The following is a 13,125-nucleotide window of genomic DNA, read 5'->3' as shown; positions in this document are numbered from 1 at the left end:
TATTTAATCGACAAGCGAAACCCGTCCCGTCCCGAGACGTGTAACTATGGACTTCTCCGACGGACGCAAAACTGTCCACCAAAACGGTCAGGTTTCGCTTTGTTGACATAGCCATATCAGGTTCCTGTTGCCTGTGTCGTCATGCGCTTAGGCACGCTGAGCGATTGCAATCGATCACCGGGCATCTTGGGCCAGTGGGTTGTGTGTTTGCACGCTGTGTTAGCAATCGATGTCCAATAGAGTGGATTCGTGTGTGGTTTTGCTAAATTTCTATTAAACGTCAAGGGCTGGCAAATAATTGACGTTGAAGATTTCTAGTTTTCGAGCAGTGTTGCTTTGTAGAATGTAATAAATAGTGATTGATCAAGATCGCTATCTCGGATGATCTTCAAACTTTTCGGTAGATTGGCCGTTTTGGTTCAAAATAACGCTGTTTTTGCAACGCTACGTTTAGCTAATGAAGAAATAACCAAATTTATTTGTAAACAGTAAATACAACCTACAGTTGTAAACTTTCTTTATAACTCCAAAATAGATATTTATATTCAAATATGTAAAAGGCATTTCTACGTTCCTTCAATGTAATTTGTTCACATGTTATATGGTCCCAAAATAGACCGAATAAAGCACATAGTATTTTGATTTGACTCGTAAATGGCCAATTTCTCAACTTATTATTTTTTTTCTGAAATGTTTAAATCTTTAAAAAATGCATAAATCTTCTAAAACATCCATGTTTTTAATAACTAATCAGTATAAAAACAATTTCTAGCTAACAGGGAGATATGTGTTTTACGATTCTTGCTAATTTCGTACATGGAATTTGACAGTTGCCAACTGAAATTATGTCTACACTCCATATAAACCCTCGCGCTAAACCATCCTTTGGATGAAAGCTTTCAAAAATGTAAAAAAAAAACATATTAGTGCAATCCAGATAGCTCACGTAAAATTGAGAAATGATGTAATTGAAAAAAATATTGTCAAGTGACGTTGAAAACTATTTTTAAAGATTTTTACCAAAACACTAAAAGTATTTTAATTATTATCATTGATTAATATTTTCTTTTACACATACAGAAATTTTAGCTTTCTAACTTAAAACTTCAAAGAGATCAGAATTAAAAGAAATTGTATGTAAGAAAAAGAATATGTATTCCGTTTGGTAGTTTAACATGTCTTCATTTACTGCACCCTGGCTCCCAGATCGTAGTTTGGCGACCTTTAATGTAAATGCTTGCGTATGTCAAAATGCAACAAAAACAAAGCGAAATGACACAATTGACACATTAAATGGTTTGATGGTCACATCAATTGCCCAACAATAAATTAATGACCATGATATGATGAAAAATATTGATAGATAATCAACATTGCCTATTAATCCGGTTCGAAGGACTAAATGTCATCTGGTCAAAGTACAGCATGAATAGCATACAACTCCCTGCTACTGCCTCGTACAAGTACCATAATTTTGTCCACTTTTATGTGTGTGTGTGTGTGTGTGTGTGTGTGTGTGTGTAGCTGTGCAGTTTCTACATCTTCCCTTCTCCTCACTGAAATCCTTTTTCACCTATCGCATTGCAACTTATTAGAAAGAAGCTAACGATCGCATAACAGAAACCAACCACAACTCGTAAACAAAATCCATTTATGCGCCCCCCCAAGCGGCTCATGGATGGAGGGAAATTCTTGAGCAACATACCGCTCACTTCGATCCCTCTTGCCAACCCGCCACCGGCACCGGTCTAATCGGGTTGACGCTTTAACCTAAAAGACCGGTGTCTAAAACCGGTGAGAGCTCCGTATCGTCCGGCAGGAGACGAGAAAAACAAACCGGTCAACTTGGGCTAGGTGGGTTGGTTGGTGTTTTAGATCGTGCGGTAGAAAATGCTCTGTCCAACCCCGTACAGCACACACGCGCGCGCGCCAAGCTTACGTAATAAGTTTAACCATCGATCGATGCCACCGCACCAGTTGCAGTTTTGCCATTGCGCCGAAAGGTTTTGCAGACACGGGTTGCATTTTTCAGCCCCTTATGCCTGCTGCTTACTTCTCGAAGGATGGTGTGTATGGCGTGCAAGAGTCACACGCAGGCTGCAGCAACAACCACACCGTACCCCTGTGCGGGACGGCTTTAACTTGACACCGTTCAAGGCGAAAGATAGTAGTTACCTTACCGAGATTGACCCATATGGAACGCTGGTTGCAGGAGGTGGTGGTGCTGGATTCTTCCAGCACCACGATCGCGTGCAGACCTTTCTCAACACAGACACACTGCTTCTGGAAAACTGCACGCTACTGAACTGCACAAGGTGTGCAGTGTTTTCCATCGAAACACCTGAGAAGGCGGGGGTAATTTGATAGGCCATTTGCCGTGCAAACACTCCCTTGATACAACCGCAACAGCGTGTGGGTCTCGTGTGAAGTTTCGCAAAGGTCCACACGGAGGACGACTCCTCCGATTCCTTGGTATGTGTGTGTATGTGCAGCGTCAAAGAAACAGCTGATCGGTGGTTTAACGAGTCAGTGCCTCATCGACTACGACTCGATCTGCTTCTCGACTGTTCGCCGATTTAAGAATTTGTTGATCGTTCCCACGGGTTTCGATCGGCTGGCGATATCAAAAAGCTAAACAGTAAGCTGGCCATAATCTCTAATTCTTTTTTCGTTGTTTTAGTGGGGCTACCCCACAACTCAGCCGCGAGTAAATAGGCCAAGGGAACGAGTAAGGATCGAGCCACCCAGGCCAAAGATCAACACCGTGCCATGCTTACAGCGCGTGCAGTGAAAGAAAGATCGAGCATTTGTTCTTGTTTGATTTGTTTTCGTTTCGCTCCACGTTCCTCAGCTCACCCCTTTGGTCGACCTGTTTTACCACCATAGGCGAGGGACTACCCGCCAGGAGGTTGCCATTTTTAAGCACAAAATCGTACGCAAGAGTTGATTATATAACCGAAAATCCATCCCCTTGCACGGTTAACGAAATGCTGCCGTCTCGATGGCTCGCAATACCTGTTTTGGAGCTGCGAACAGAGAAGGTAGGTCGTGATAGGACACCTCACACATACCGATCTGACGAGTGTTCGCAGTGTACTCTAAACGATCGTGGAATGAAACGAACCGTCAACAGTCTGCAAGGAACTCGATCGACTGCGCCTCCATGTGCTCCATGATGTAATTATTATTCAATTAAACCGTTGGCACATCTTGCATACATATGCGCGATCCCGGTGCACTGTCACAGCACTGACCTAACCCTTACAACAACTCTCCCACTGCTTCATTAGGGTCGGGTTAGAGTAACGGGTTTTTTCCGGGGCAGTGTTGCATCTTGTAGCCACCGATCCTTTAACCAGATCGTGCTGTGCAAAACCCCGTTGGCAAACACGTGGCCCTTACAAGGCCATCGTCCACCGTTGGGGTAGGTGGGTTGGCATGATTATACCTTGGATTACACAAATCGATTAGACGCGCGGTAACCCGTAACCGACCGGCGGAGGTCAACAGGAACACAGGCACACGAACCATCCGCTCGTCTGTGGAATGTGTGTTTGTGGGTGGATGAAATTACACTACAAATCGATGACTGACCGATGTCCACCGATAAGGATTAGATCGGGAAGGTGGGTGGTATTTCGTACGCTGTGGTGGCTCGTTTTTCACAGCTCAAATAATTATCCCCTTTCGATTACTTCCGCGAGCGCTGCGAAGGACGACGGCCACGGCGGTGTAGACGGGGCCATACCTTATCATTATCGCGCCGTGCGCCGAAGTTGAAGGTTATGAACACTTGCTCAGGAAGGGTGATATAATATATGCATATGCAGGTCTCGCATGCAATGTGTTCGTGTGTGTGTGTGTGTGTGTGTGTGTGTGTGTGTGTGTGTGTGTGTGTGTGTGTGTGTGTGTGTGTGTGTGTGTGTGCAAAAGGGTCTGTTGGGTGGTCAGGTTGGGCATGTTTGAATTAATGGCCCAACGCTTGAGGTGAAATTTTGACGCTTAGCGACCGTAAGGTTGATTTATATGGTTTGAAAGGTTGAAAAAGGTGAGTCTGGGTCAAGTGGAAGCGAGTTTTAATTAATTCGATTAATCTCCTTAAGGTCCTACCACCCTGTGAGTGTCTAGTCAAGACTACTGTACTCCTTTTATCTTTTTTTGCCGCTGTACAAAGTCGCTGAGTGGTTCCAAAGTAAATGCTCTAAATGTTAATACAGTGAAGACACTAAAAGATGAACCTCGAAGGGGCCTTAGGCACTTGGGAGCTGCTCCAGAATCTGTCGGTTAGGTGAATGATTTTTGGATCTTTCCCAAACTTTTTCTCAAACACCTCCACAGAGTATCATATTTTTGTTCTTATCATTTGACGGATACGACATATTCTAGAGCAACAACTTTATCCACCTTACAGCGACATTTGTCTTGAAGAGACATGACATGAAAGTATCAAAAGACATGAATGAATCAAACATGATGGGACAGTTAAAATGAGCATCTTGAAGAAACAATTTCCTCTTAAAAATACTAGATATTTTAGAGACTTCACTGTTACAATCAATCATATCGGTTCTTCTTCTGCTGTGGCCCAATAACTATTGTCGGTCAAGGCCTGGTTGTAGCACTCAGTGACTTATTAATTACCTCTGGCAGGATGGTGAGTCTTACCTATGGGGATACGGTCCATTCGAGGATTGAACCCATAACGGTTATAGTATTGATTTATAGTGGAATGCTCAATCAAAAAATCATAATATAAATTACGACTTATGATTTATGAATGACTTATGATTTACGAATTATGACATAATAAATAGTCGAAAAGAGACGGATGTTCACGCATTTCTAACTTCTAAACATATATAAAGGCAATCGAATATGTTTAGATTTGTGCATATTGTCTGATATATTTTTAAACATTTTAAGTAAAATTTAACATAAGAATTTTACTTCAATTGTAAAAATCGAAATAAATACAGTTAAGTGAATTAAAGAAAACTGAAGAGGATTTCATATCACAATTAAAATCCTTATCTAATGCAATAGGAATTTTCTTCATACGATGTAAATTTTTCATAAACCTTTATTTAAAAAAATGGCATAAAACCACTTTAAAGTCTAGCAAAAGCCCATTACCGAGCTTCCTTGAAAACTTCGGATTAGTCCATCAAACCCTTTACAAAACCAATTCTCTTCCCATCAACGTCATCATACAGGGTTTCCCACGATTTATTGGTTGGTTCCCACGATTTATTGGTGCGTTCCCACGATTTTTTGGTCATTTCCCATAATTTTTTGGTAGCAACCCACGATTTATTGGTCGGTTCCCAAATATTATTGGTCGGTTCCCAAATATTATTGGTCGGTTCCCAAATATTATTGGTCGGTTTCCAAATATAATATAATATAATACCGACCAATAATATTTGGGAAACGACCAATAATATTTGGGAACCGACCAATAATATTTGGGAACCGACCAATAAATCGTGGGTTGCTACCAAAAAATTATGGGAAATGACCAAAAAATCGTGGGAACGCACCAATAAATCGTGGGAACCAACCAATAAATCGTGGGAAACCCTGTAAAGCAACCGGTGCCTACTTTGTCCTTAAAGTAATGCTGCGGTTTACTTGACCAGCACTGAACTCTTCATCCATGTGTGCTCCTTTCGGTGCGGCTAGGCAATCTATGGCAATGCCAGCTGCAACCACGTCTTTATTATCGTGGGAAAATCCTACTCCCCATCGTACAGTACAATGCACCCACACCCACACACACACGAAATGCATCATCTCACTGCATTAGCAAAGAGCAGTACAATGCATCAACCTTCCTATCCTGTGGTTATACATTTGTACGATAGAAGGAGGTCTGCAATACAACACACAAGCCATATTGCACATCCTGCTCGAATTCAAACGTTACTCCAAGGCGTGTAAGAGAATCCGGTTCGAAGGACCAAACTGAAAAGGGGATGGAAGCGTCTTTGTGGTTTGCAGTTTGATTACTACATTTGCTCCGTTTCTGTGAGTGAGAGGCTTGCGTTCCTGCGTTCCGCTTACTTTAGAGTTAGGAGAGGCTATTGAGTCATTTATTGTTTATTGACAGATACGATTACCCATTGTACCGATGGAACATTAATCAAATGTTGCTCCCTTTTTGCTCCCCGTTTCCTTTCCAGATCGCGTTGCGGTAATTATCTTTGGAATTGTCACCCTCATCGCCGGTGTGATCCTATCGTCCGTGCCTTGGCTAAACATTTTCATCATGAAGGTATAACACATTTAACAACAAGTGCCATTAAAGCGCTTACGCTCATCCCGCAACTTCTCTTTCCAGAATCTGAGACTGTGGAACGGCACGATAAGCTTCCACTACTGGCAGCGTCCGGGTGTGACTAGGCTAACTAAGGTGTACATATTTAACGTAACGAACCCGGAGGGATTCCTCGCCGGTGAAAAGCCAAAACTAGTTGAAGTAGGACCATTCGTGTATAGGTAAGTCACTCTTTATTCGTGCCGTACGTTGTAGCATTGCATATATTCCACATCCACCTGTCTTACTACCTGGAGCTTCGATCGAACCCATCTATTTATATCCTCGATCCGGGAATTGTTAGTTCGTAGAATCGTAGCGACAGCAATCTCATTAACAATCACGTTTACGTTTCCGGTCTGGGATCGGCTGGCTAGAATCGTCATACGCGAGCGTGAGCGTCCAGGTTTTCCCCGATTGTTACCACGCGTGCTACCGTTGGAGGGCAGAAAATTGCCCTTCATTAAAATTAAAAACAATCTAGCGTGGCATAAACTTTGGTGGACGGGTAGCGACAGCGCACAACTCGATTAATCTCACACGGCAAAGGTGCGGCGAAATTCCCCCGCTATTGCCAGCGAGACGATTTAATTGCGATCGGAGGAAGCATCAGCAGATCGTCAATCGCTGTTTGCAGTTCGCGGCTTTCGCTTTGCGTGAGTAGCGCACACACACACGTACACCTGCATAGATGCACTTTGATGATGGTGTTTACATAATGCCAATTGCACAATCATAACGCGTGTAGTGCGTGATCGTACCAGTAGGTTCGGTCACCGAAATGGGGCCCCCATTCTCGGCATCCACACCGTCCTAATTGCCGTCCGGACCGTCCGGGCACACTACACCAGGGACGAAGTTCAACGGTCAATGGTGTCGCCCGCGGAGGGCCGTCGGCCACGTTCAAGTACGACTAGTTTTGGTCCGTGCACACCTCCATGCCACCGCCACCGCGCGCCACCAGTACACCCTGCAGTTAGAAGATCCACCCATTAGCAAAGAGTCTCCAGCGTGCGATGGATTAGTTTATTAGACAAGTAATTGCGTCAACCCTAAGGTAGTGTGTGTGTGAGAGAGAGAGGGGGGTAAACCAAGCAGCCGGCAGTACGGCAGCCGTACCGCAATCAAGATCGTAACCAGCTACTTTACCTCCAATCGGCGATCCAAACGCAAGATCACGGCCGTCCAGTCTTTGAAAGTCTGAGATCCGTTCTCGTCGCCAGTACTTCCTCGCCGCTAGCTAGACATTTCCACCCATTGGTTTGTATACATTGTTAACTCCTTTTCTGATCTTATTCCACTCAGGGAGGATATGGAGAAAGTGAACATTAAGTTTCACGACAACTACACCGTGACGTACCAGCACAAGAAGATACTGCAGTTCGTTCCTGAGCTTAGCGTAGATAAGAACCTGCGAATTACGACACCAAATATTCCGCTGCTGGTAAGTGTTGCTTCAACTTTCACCCCTTTTGGAGTGCCCTGAACGTGCACGTTGACTAATTAGATCTTATTTCGCCTCCCCTTTTTCCTCCAGACCATCTCGACCCAAAGCAAGTACCTTAGCTTCTTCGTGGCAAAAACGATATCTGTCATATTAACCGCGACCAAATACAAACCGTTCATCTCACTGACGGCCGACGAGCTGGTATTTGGGTACGACGATACGCTCGTCAGCTTGGCCCACCGGTTCTATCCCCGGAACCGGCGGCCAATGGAAAAGATGGGGTTACTAAATGGGGTAAGTGTTTGTCTGTGCGTGCGTACCTTGGGCGCAAGAGATCATTTCCAGCTTCTAGGCGCTATACATATTGACTTACCGGAAATGGCGTCTTCACACACACACACACACACGCGTATGCTCGTCTCATCATTATCCACATTTATGACAAAATTGCGCACACAAACAACGACGTCCATGACTGCATTCGCCAACCCCGTCTGCTCATCGTTAGTGTCAGTTCCCCTCCACGTTTAATAAAGCCTTTTTTACGATCGATCATCATAATGCCCCCGGCAAAGCGTACAAAACGCTTCATTCCACAAGCTTCACACATCACACAATTACATTACACCAAGCGTTTCACATACAGCATACCGAGTGACAACTCGGAAGTTTGTGGCAGAAGACGCGCGTAACTTGTTTAGACCGACACTCGCTTTGTTCCATTGCCGTTTTTTTTGTTTCTCTTCTCTTTCTTTGTGTGTTTCGATTCATTTCAGATCACCATCATCTCATCATTCTTCATCATCATCAGATTCATCTAGCACCTTCATACCATCATCAATGCTTGATGATGATCATCATCCTAAACGCTCTGCACATCTTCATCATCTTCTCGCGTGCACCTTTTCCATTGCACACTCGTTCACACTCATCCTTAAAGTTCACTTATTTGCATACTACCGGAACCTTTGGGGCATCTAGCAAGAATTAAGTTAATAGTATTAATATGCACGTTTCCTCCATCTCGCGGAACCTTGACTTTTGTTGTAACACTCTTAAATGGCCTTGCTATCAGTCGGAGCTGTCTATTTCTGCCGTTGCTTCTAATGATTTTCCAGACCACGAAACGCTTCAAGCTGGTTAGTTGGTTGCGAAGGATAGGCATGGTTTCAGCATTTTTCCACAATTTCCGTCACAGCATTGTTGTTACGATCGTGCTTGATCGAGTGAGAACGATGCTGAGATTTTTTTTTTTGCTAGTTCCTTTCTCATTGAATCAAGAACTCAGTGATCAAGTGTTATCGTTTTTTCCCGCATTTCTCTCCCTTCAAAAAGGTGGAAAACGATACAAGTTTCACATCAGCGCGCTATGCGGGTGATGTTTCAATGGAATGTTTAATGACCTGTCGTTGTGTCTAAGTGTGTTTGTTTGGAAATTAGATTACCATTTTCTCAGCATCCGAGTGCCGACTGTGTGGCAGTGTACGCAATTGGCGTGAGCGGCAACTCGGCAAATCAATTTCTACGAAGCTTTTCGCCGTTACCATATTTCATCGCGATCGTTAGCTCCATATGTATAAACACATTTTGTTGTTGTTGTTGTTGTTGTTACATACACTTTATTACCGCAAATGGTGATAAACTGCAAAACTCACAACCGATCGTTTGGGGTGGCAATTAGAGCCCACTTACCTGCGCGATGAGAAACTCGCGATACGCATCGGATCAACTCCGAAGTCCGAGTAGCGCTTCCTCTCCGGGGGATCATGACCCTGACCAAACGGCTGGATGCAGGAAGACCCACCACCCATCAATTATCGATTACCACACACATGTGTTCGTTGAAGTTGCTCTGCCGTCGAACAAGATAAGCTTGCGTTTCGGACTACTCGACAAACAGCGCAGTTCGATCTTTACACCATCCATTTCATGCCGGAAAGCGGACTACGGGGTAGTGCATTTCTTTTCCTGGGCAAAATATCTGGTCTTCTATCGACCACAGAACGCACAGCGCAACAATGCAACCGTTTGATGTCGGCGCCGTTCCGTTAGGTTGACATTGAACCTTTTGCGCTTCTGTGCAGCACTGCACCGCTGTGGCACCGGGTCAGGCTTTCCTTGCGGCTGTTCCGGATCGATGAGTTAGTGCCGACGGTGTGGCGGGTTCTTTACCGCTACGGTAGTTAGCTTGCTGCTGCATTAGCGAGACATTATAGGCAGCTTGGACGGACGGACAATGCCAAACAGTGTCTTACGGCAGTTGCAACCGAGCAGTGATCGTCAACGGGCTGACAGTTTCATTATAGTCCTTCGCATTAGTCTTGACACTGTGTTGACCATTTGCTAGAGACAAAGCAAGACAACAACAGGGTACGCTTATTGATGCAATGAAGGTTAGGTGGGGTAAGTGAAAATGCCGTAAATAAGATAAAACGAATAAGTAGAGAAGTGCATAAAAGAATGCGATATGATAAATTACTATTATTTTCAAACATATGATACGACCAATCATTCAAAAAGCAGTTAATAAAAAAAATCAAATGCATCAGCTTCTAAGAAACATCAGTATCGAGTTGTAGAAGAGCTTTAGTTTATTTGTTTTAACATTTAAAATATACCAAAGGTTTTATACCAAACATCTGATATTCAAATGACTTTTGTAGCATCTGAACGAGGAGGAACGACTTGATTTTGCATAAACTTGTCTTATGCTAAAACCCACGTGGATGCTGATAGTGGAACAAATCACTTCTAAACAGAAGAGAATAAGCAAATAGTGGTTCAAAAAAATGGAGATTATAATTATTTCATTAATTATATTATTCAAATTCCTCTTTAACGAGGTGGTAAAGCTTTTTAAAGTGCTGTTCAATAAAAACCCTCTTGGGGCACGTTTAACTTAATTATGTAGTCTAGCAGGGCTAATCGAACAAGCGTTCCAAGCATCGACCATTATCCGCCTTACATGGAAAAGGTGCTGCAAGTGGTGCCTGTCCACCGTGCTAGAAACTGCCGGGCAAATTACCAAGAATCGCATCATCAAAAGTAAATTAATCAATTCGAGCCAACTCGCGATACTTGCCGGCACCTTCGCAACGGTTGAAAAGGGCAACCGAACAAACTCCCTTAACCGTTGGACAGCGAGGGTGGGTGTTGGCTTTATTAATTCGTCCCAGATGAACGTTGCTTTCATCTTTTCGATCCACCACTACCACCACCACCTGCAGGGAGAGAACCGATGAAGCGTATCAAAAGCAGCCGCCACAGACGCCTTCCATTTTTGCCTGCCTTTGAAGTTCCTTTGCAACGGGCGATCTATGTACCTTACCTTCCCCCCTCGTGTCTGCCCTACCAATGCATTGTATTGTAAACAAACGATTATTACAAGCACTGGTGGCAATGGGAGCAGGCGGTATGCTGATATGCTGATGAGGTGGGCGATAAAATAACTTACACCGCGCGCAGCGCTGCCGGGTGTTAGTGAATCATCGCTAACGACGGTTCGGAAGCTCGCGGCGGGAGCTCTGTTAACTGTCGCACGCGATGAGACTCGAGAAGCGGACCGCTTTTCTGTAGCAGATAAGTCTGTCTATAGCGCCAAAGCTTGCTGCCAATTAATTACGATTCCCTTTTTGTGCCTGCTCTAAGTATGCAGGAAGTACATTTCTAATAAGAGGGTAAGGAGGGTAATTTATTGGAAATTCTAGCTCGCTGCTCCGATGCAAAGCGATACAATCGCCACGCCACCAGCCCCCGCGTGTAGTGTAGTGGAAAGTGGTCCACGGTGCGAGCAAGAATTTAAATAGAATAGCAGGAAAGCTGTTCGCGTCGCGCTTAAAACAAAGATGGCAGGCTTTGTGTGTTAACAATGTCTACGCCAGCGTAGTTAAGCATTTTACACTGATTAGAAGCTACCGTGATTTTACAACCGCCCTATTGATTGCATCGCCTGGCCCGATCATATTTCATCCATCTCTCGCCGCAGCTTGCGTGGGAACCTCAGTGCGGCAGAGTTGGTTTTACCACCGACACGCTAGAATGAAATGCAAACCTTCCGTCCCGGTGATCACTATCTGAGCGATCACGTTTACATTACTCGCTATCGAACTGGTGTAAAACTTTCCATCTACTAAGTAAATCGGGAAGAAGCTGGCACACCCTTCAACTCATTCCCTCGCACGCATCGTATCGGTCATCGGTGCGTGATAACGATCGCGTTAGTAATCTTCGAACCTAACGGGGAGTGCGCCCAGAACGGGAACTTGTCCAGCGATTGCATAAGTCGCTTTTTTGCTGATTTTTGAAATTACAATAAAACTGGCTGATGAGCTCGTTCTACCAAACGGACATGCACTTTCGATGCGGTAATACAACACACCCGTGTGTGCGTGGGTTTGCGCTTTGCAAATGGATGAATTATCTCCCGCCATGTCATAACGCATAACCCCAGCGGATAGCCGTGCAGTGCAGTAGGAAACAATTCAACAGGAATTTTCCGCTCAATTCCGCGTGTTCGTGTGGTTGATGATGGCTACATTGTAGGAAGAAGAAGCTTCTTTTTTTTGTAGGAATCGGGAAGAAGGTAAACGTTGTTGACCTTGGTAATGGATTTAGTAATTTGTCTGGTGTAGTTTGTAAATTTAATAAGACGCTCGCACTCTATAGTCTGGGAGCTTCTCTGGAGTAATTTAGGACTTTCAACCAGTGCAGTTAATTTTCAATTGTGTGCTGATGGAAAAATACTTAATTGGCTTGCTGTCTTTATTAGTGCATCGACCTATTGGCCATAGTTGCAGGTTGTAATAAGTCGATTTTTCCAAACGCTAATTTCACTATTTTAACGTAGTATTAAAAGTTTAGATTAATCCCTTAACTACAGAGCGGCTTTACTATTTGCCAATCATCATAAGTGATAATTTCATTTCAATCTATCTTTATACTGCACTATTTCTTATTATTTTTTGTTTCCTGGTATCTGTTTACTACTATGAGTATCGACTTTTTTATGATTTTCATTACTCTTTTTTTTTAATTTCCGGCTTCATTGTGTTGGTGTTCGTTCTTTATTTCAATTTATTACAATTTATTTCTTTGTTTTCTACTCACTACATTGTTTATCATTTTTTACGTTTTTACATTCCATAATCGTTTACTCTCGCTAATCTTTTCTTTTCCCCTTTTATCTCGTTTTGTTGCTTTTCATCAAATAATTTCTACCTTTTATAATTTTTGTACAATTTCACTTTCCCATTATTCTCCTTATCTTCACTCCTCCGTTTTTTTATACTTTTGCTGACAAAATCCAAACAACCCGTCCCCGGTTTTCTTCTCTTCTTTTCTCCATTTATGATTTTACTTGTTC

The 13,125-nt window shown here is 43.5% G+C and overlaps 1 protein-coding gene across 1 annotated transcript in view; it reads left to right on the top strand.

Moving 5' to 3' along the window:
- Window positions 1-13,125, top strand: part of LOC120949866 (lysosome membrane protein 2) — a 44,402-nt gene that overhangs the window by 28,303 nt on the left and 2,974 nt on the right. Inside the window, exons 3-6 of the mRNA XM_040367434.2 lie at window positions 6,183-6,274; window positions 6,341-6,498; window positions 7,622-7,760; window positions 7,854-8,057. Of these exons, the coding sequence (XP_040223368.2) occupies window positions 6,183-6,274; window positions 6,341-6,498; window positions 7,622-7,760; window positions 7,854-8,057 (593 nt within the window). The remainder of the gene's footprint in view (window positions 1-6,182; window positions 6,275-6,340; window positions 6,499-7,621; window positions 7,761-7,853; window positions 8,058-13,125) is intronic.

This window comes from Anopheles coluzzii, chromosome 2 (genome assembly GCF_943734685.1).
Source record: "Anopheles coluzzii chromosome 2, AcolN3, whole genome shotgun sequence".
NCBI lineage: Eukaryota > Metazoa > Arthropoda > Insecta > Diptera > Culicidae > Anopheles > Anopheles coluzzii.
This window is presented reverse-complemented; position numbering and strand designations above follow the sequence as displayed.